The following is a 6,000-nucleotide window of genomic DNA, read 5'->3' on the forward strand; positions in this document are numbered from 1 at the left end:
TTGTCTTGTATCATTGAGTGTCACAGAGTCTAGTCAGGGACGGTTCGCAGGTTTTTATAAATTCTTCAGGAATATCTTGTCTCACAGATGAGTATTTGCAGGAATATAGGAGTAGACCAATCAATAACACATTCACATGGTTTCCAGTCACACTGAAATCAAAAGCAGACTGATCATCAGTACTTGCTAGCATACATGCATTAATTGTAAGATGCTGGGGGACAATAACAGTATATGGGTGAATTGTTTATAGAAAGTTGCATGAGATTTTACCATTAGGGAACCCTGACGGAATTGCATGTTGATAATTGACACAGAAAACAGGGTGGGTTATGTACCTCAGCACCTTCTGTTGTGTAGATTTTACATATTTAAAAAAAAAAATTAAATGAAAAAAGTCCTTTTCTTAAAGAACAGTGTAAAAGGTCCTGTATTGTATCAGCATTAGTTTTGTTGTAAACCATTGCCCAGTGCTACTGAAGAAACCCGAGCACATCAATTTTAAAACCACCCCAGACTTTTCTACACATTCTCCCTCTTTCAAGTACATTCTTTTCCCTTTTTTCCTCTCCACACTTTCCTTCTTCATCTTCTTTTTCTCTCGAAACTGTTTGGAGTCGTCTGGAGCCACAAATCCTCTTAGCAGGAGGGTGTGAGATATGTCAGAGCCCTGCACCACGTCAGTGGTTTTGAGTGTGTGTGTTCGACCTACAGACCACCTCAGTCTTTGCGCTCACTCCAAAGAGTTTATTCAGTGACTTGCAGGAAAAGGAGCCTATTAATCTGTGGGGGTCAGACGAACCTGTACACTTGTATTGGCCTATATTTACAGAGGTGCAGGTCCTCCAGTTATGAGATCTCTGCATTCTGTTGGACCTGTGTAAGATGTCTCACACACAGTGTTTTACACACCTTTTGCACACATCACAGTGGACTGATGAACTTCCTCACATACCAAAGACATACTGTAGTGATGGGTGGTGGTCATTTTTCCCCCAAATATGTCTTGCAGGTCACTTTTCAGGGGGGTATGATATGTAGAATGATAATAAATCACAAGAAGAGGAGCAAAATGTCACGGAAGCTTTGTTATGGTACTTATAAGCAGTGCTTCCATCGCCATAGATGTAAGCTAATATAACATAAAAACATTAATTGCTTCCTCTCCTAGTTAACTCCAGATGTTCCACTTCACTTATTTAGATAATCTATAATCTATTCATACATCTGTGACCAATGCAGAAACAGCACAGTGAAATCTGTTGGTGGTAACATGCCTGCAGCCAGCAGTTACCACCCAACATAAGAATGGTGGAGGACAGCAGTGCAGTAGACCACCCAGTCCGAACGCTGTTACGCTGTCAGCCCTGCGTTGCATATTATCACCAGCTGCTTTACTGCAGATGGCACACTATCAAAGCAGTGCAGAGGAAGAGAATAAAAGAAGGCTGAAGGGTGACTATGTGAGGCGGGTTTACATTTACAGAGGGAGGAGGACGGAGTTACAAGACAAAGTTGGGTTTATTGTACCAGATCTGTGGCGGCTACACATACATATGCACCATAAGTATTCCGCAAGCATTCAGGTGTAGCACAGATCAGTTTTAAGGTATGGATAGAGTTCCAACCCACCTGTCAAGCACTGGTAAAGACACATGCAGCCACACATGGAGTGCATGGGGTCAGGTGTGATTGGCAGCAGGGATCGATATTCAGGGGAATCCTTACCGCCAACTTCCCACCTCAAAGTGTTGTAACATTTCAGGGAAAATGCCAGCAAGCTGTGTTTGGAATGAAAACAGTAAAGTTGTAGGGAAAAGCACATATTGGGTTCGTGGATCTGATGAATGACATGATCACATGACTCCATTAATGGCAAATTTGAATGTCACAAAAAACATTATTTGCTTCGCTCACTTGTTTGAATATTAAATGCATTGCAAAAACAAGCTCATCCGCCAACACTCATGAAGATAACTAGAGATGTCGGCTGCCCTGTACAAATATTCAGCCTGGCCCCATCTACTTCTTATGTTGAGTTATACGGTGGTTGGCATCCGTAAACGTTGCATTCCCGCCATCTACTGGACTGCTATGCCTTGTTTATCCAGCGTTGCTATGACATGTAAGAAAAGGCGTAAGATACAAATGTTCCTAAATGTAGCCATGTGTGAATAGTGAAATTCATTAGCAGTGCCTGAAAAATGATCCTATTAATTCATTGAAGTCAGGCTGAAGATATTTTCAAAGTCGAAGAGATGAGAACACTCATATGATGCAAAACAGACAAAAGCAAAATATTCTCATCTTTGAGAAGCTGGAACCAACAAATGTTGGGTTTGGTTTGATGAATTAAAATGATCTGACTTTTGATCTTATTCTAACCTTAACCTCTAGCCTCATCTTCCTAGCTATAAAGCTAACCTCTGTCTCTCCATCCATCACAGGGGAACAAGAAGCTGTGCCCGCAGTGCAACACCATCACCTCACCTGGAGACCTGAGGCGTGTCTACTTGTAAAGAGCACACACACCCTCCCCACTCGCCTCTTCGTCCTACCAGACCATTTCTCCTCATCTTGGATTTCATCGCCCTCCCTGTTGATCATCCGTTGTTTCCCCCCCCTCTCGTGGTCCGGGACGGCAGCTCCAGACCCTCCCAGAGCGCACAGAGACAAGACGGCTGTCTTTCAGACTCCACTGGCTCTTTGAGGAGGTTAAAACTGGATAAAAACTGAATGACTGAGAGAGCACTCACTGACTCTCTGCCTAGCTGCCCAGCCACCCACGAAAAAAAAAAAAAATGAAGACACAGAGACCGACTATCCCACTGGTCACCAGGCTTGTTTTCCTCTGCCTCACTGACATGACTTCCTGTATATGTAACACGGGGTGTCCGTGGAGACCCCCAACACCCAGCTTAGCCCTGCTGAGACCTAGCAGCTTCATGCAGCTGGAGCTGAAAGGAACTTCTTAATACAGAATATAAAGACTACTTTTTTTCTCCTCTAGCTCTTCTTTGACATTTCAGTGGTGCTGGACAACAGGCTCTACCCTGAAGACTGGACAAAAAGCTTCTTCTTGTTTGTTTGTTTGTTTTTTTTTTCCTCCCCTATTCCAGAGAGAAAACTCTTATCTTAACGCCCCTGTTGCTTATGAGAATTAAAAAAGGGCCTGTCCACTAAAACTGAGCTTTCAACCAAACTGAGAATAACCTCACAACCTTGAAAAGGAGTTTGATACTCCTCCTCCTCCTCCTCCTCCTCTTCTTCCTCCACCACCTCTTCTTCCTCTCGCCAGCCCTTCCCTCCCCCGTCTTCCCTCTTTTGTGGTGTTCTAGTGAAGTAAACCAAAATTTCTCCCCTTCCAAGATGCAGTGCAAGCACATGTAATATAGTTCTATGTATGTTTACAATGTTGGGTGTAAATGACATAGAGTTCACACACACTTACATGTACACACACATGCACACACATCATCAGCAGACACACACAGAAGTATATAATATCAAAAGTCCTGTTTTTAGTTGGAAGGGTTTGGGAATGATGTTTGGGGAAAAAAATGGCTGAACTTAAATAAGCCTTCTGTATTTTTAAAAAAAGATCATTCGGAGATCTGTTGAAGTTTTATTTGACTGTACAGGAATAAAAAATTTAAGTAATAATAAAGTACACAAGACTAGATGGTCAAGATTTAGGTGGTGTAATTTTTCTGCAGAGTACCCTGGAAAAAAAAAGCAAGGAAAGTTATTATTTCAGTTTTCTCGAATGGTGAGATTCCTACACTGCAAACAAGCAGAATGATGGAAGTGCTGTTTAGTTGCAACAATGTCCAACTGAGCCTCTTCTTTTAACCTCCATATCTGCTTCCTCGCATTCAGAGTAACATCACGCTCAGATCATAGTCTAGAAAACGTTTTGTTTTACCCCTACATGTCTCAAAAGAAAGCTTTTTCCATTGTTCCATCATTATGCTAATGCTGCAAAAAGGTCCCGATGTGGCAACCCAGAAGGGCAGGTTTTCTTCTGATGGATGAAGGAAATCTCTGGAAAGGAAGGATGGCCAAGACTGAAAATGGCAACCTCCAAAACCTGCAGCATTTCCCTCCCACCCCCCCCTTCTCTTTACGGCAGAAGCAGCAGCAGCAGCAACCAAGGTGGTGGTGTGCTTTGTGTTTGTAAAACTATGTATTCTGTGACGTCTGTATTGTTGTAAGAAATGCTGAAAAAAAGGAAAAAATAAAACTTCTCAAATAGCACGCGTGGTCTCGTTCACACAACCTGGGAGGTAAAGATGAATCTCTATTTTCTCTCTTTATAAGCTCCTGGCCCTTTTTTTTGTTTTAGCTGATTTAGTTGTGATGCGGTTGTACATTCTGGGAAGTGAAATACTGCATAGGAAATACGGATAATAATGCCCCCGTCCCTTGATTCCAACCTGTCTCAAACAATACAAATGGCACGAAGAGGGTCTCTGTCACTACATCAAGTATTTGAATTATATTGTTGCAACTGTTCTGTCGTCATCTTAAGGGGAACACAATCTTATTTTTCAAGAAAACAAGGAGGTGTGACTGGGGACAACACAGAATCAGTATCAGTGTCTTGCGGTACCAGAAACTTAACACAAGAATACAAAGTTATGTGGTTATATAATTAAACTATTGCCAAGTTAAGGTGCTAAACTGCTAAGTTTGGTGCTAAACTTTATAAAATAATACGAAAACAAGTGTAACACATGAATTACAAATGCAGCATTCTTGTAGTTATGTGATGGTTATGTCTCTTTGGAGATATTTGTTCTTACCGCTGCTCAGGCACTCTAGACTTCTAGAAGACGCTGCCATGCTAAAGCCTGCAAAATAACCACATGTATATGTGTTAGATCATCGTCAGAGTGAGTCATTAACACAAGTGTTGTCAGATGCTAATAAAGTTTTATTGAAGGGAGGAAACCACAGCGGGAGGTGAATCTTGTTTAACGCCCGACTGTTTCCGATGGCAAGGCAGCATTCTGGGTTCGCCGACCCCAAAACCACAATGGCTCGCGTCACATTCCTGCCACGTTAGGACAGAAACAAGGTCCACATGAATACGCTATAATGTAAGTGACATCACACAGGCCCATCTGGCATGAACGCGTCCCCACCAAGCATGGTTGAGATGACAAATGCTGGCTAATTGTAGCATTTCTAGTATCTGTAGAGGAAAGTGTACCGCTGTACCTATTCCACAGAGAGAAGAGACATAAATAGGTAGAACAAATAATAAATATGCAAATACATACGGACATGTTCAGCTAGAGCTTCATTAAACTGGTCAGCCGTGGTTGTTGGACAGAGGGGGGTCAGCTTTCAGTCCAGGCTTGCATTGCGTTATGATTTTCAGGTGACACATACCACACCCTGTTTCTAGTCTCACTCTATTTCCATTTTAAATGCATTTAGACTGTTTAAAGCTGACTTTCGTCGTTGATGACCTGGCGGCCCCTGTGGATAAAAGTGGCATGAGCGCCTCCACCTCTTAGTAATAAAAATCTTAACCTGGCTAAGATTGATAACTGTCATGTGATGATGATCAAACACATCAAACCTTCTCTTAGTGTCGTTCATGTGCCTAGATTCTCCTCCCTGGTGTTTTCTGGGACCAAAGATTAAGAGGTGGTTTAAATCTTGTACTATTAAGTCTGGGAAAAGGGATGCTAGACGAAACCTGACAAACTACACAGACAAACATTCTCATGTTATCACACTATGAAACCAGTTCCCTAGAAGTAGTAACGCAAGGTTAGTAATCATTCAAGTGGTTTGTAGGGATCTGAGCCACTTGCATTTCTCTGGTTATGAGGCACATCTAGAGTGCAGCATCACCATCTAGAGGACTTTGACAAAAGATTTACTATGTCAGTAAAACTCCACACAATCCAACTGGTGCTATCAGGCAGATATCAGCAGATTACCAGATGGTGTCAGCACGCTCGGGGAGAGGTGTGCGCGCGCGTG

General features: G+C 42.4%; 1 protein-coding gene across 12 annotated transcripts in view; it reads left to right on the forward strand.

Annotated features, from left to right (window-relative positions):
- Positions 1-4,257, forward strand: part of rnf220a (ring finger protein 220a) — a 156,215-nt gene extending 151,958 nt beyond the window's left edge. For all 12 annotated transcript variants that reach the window (XM_037083623.1, XM_037083631.1, XM_037083629.1 and 9 more), the window contains one exon: positions 2,448-4,257. In XM_037083623.1, coding sequence (XP_036939518.1) covers positions 2,448-2,502 — 55 coding nt within the window. In that variant the 3' untranslated portion in view covers positions 2,503-4,257. The remainder of the gene's footprint in view (positions 1-2,447) is intronic.
- The last annotated feature ends 1,743 nt before the right edge of the window (positions 4,258-6,000 follow it).

This window comes from Acanthopagrus latus, chromosome 21 (genome assembly GCF_904848185.1).
Source record: "Acanthopagrus latus isolate v.2019 chromosome 21, fAcaLat1.1, whole genome shotgun sequence".
Classification (NCBI taxonomy): Eukaryota; Metazoa; Chordata; class Actinopteri; order Spariformes; family Sparidae; genus Acanthopagrus; species Acanthopagrus latus.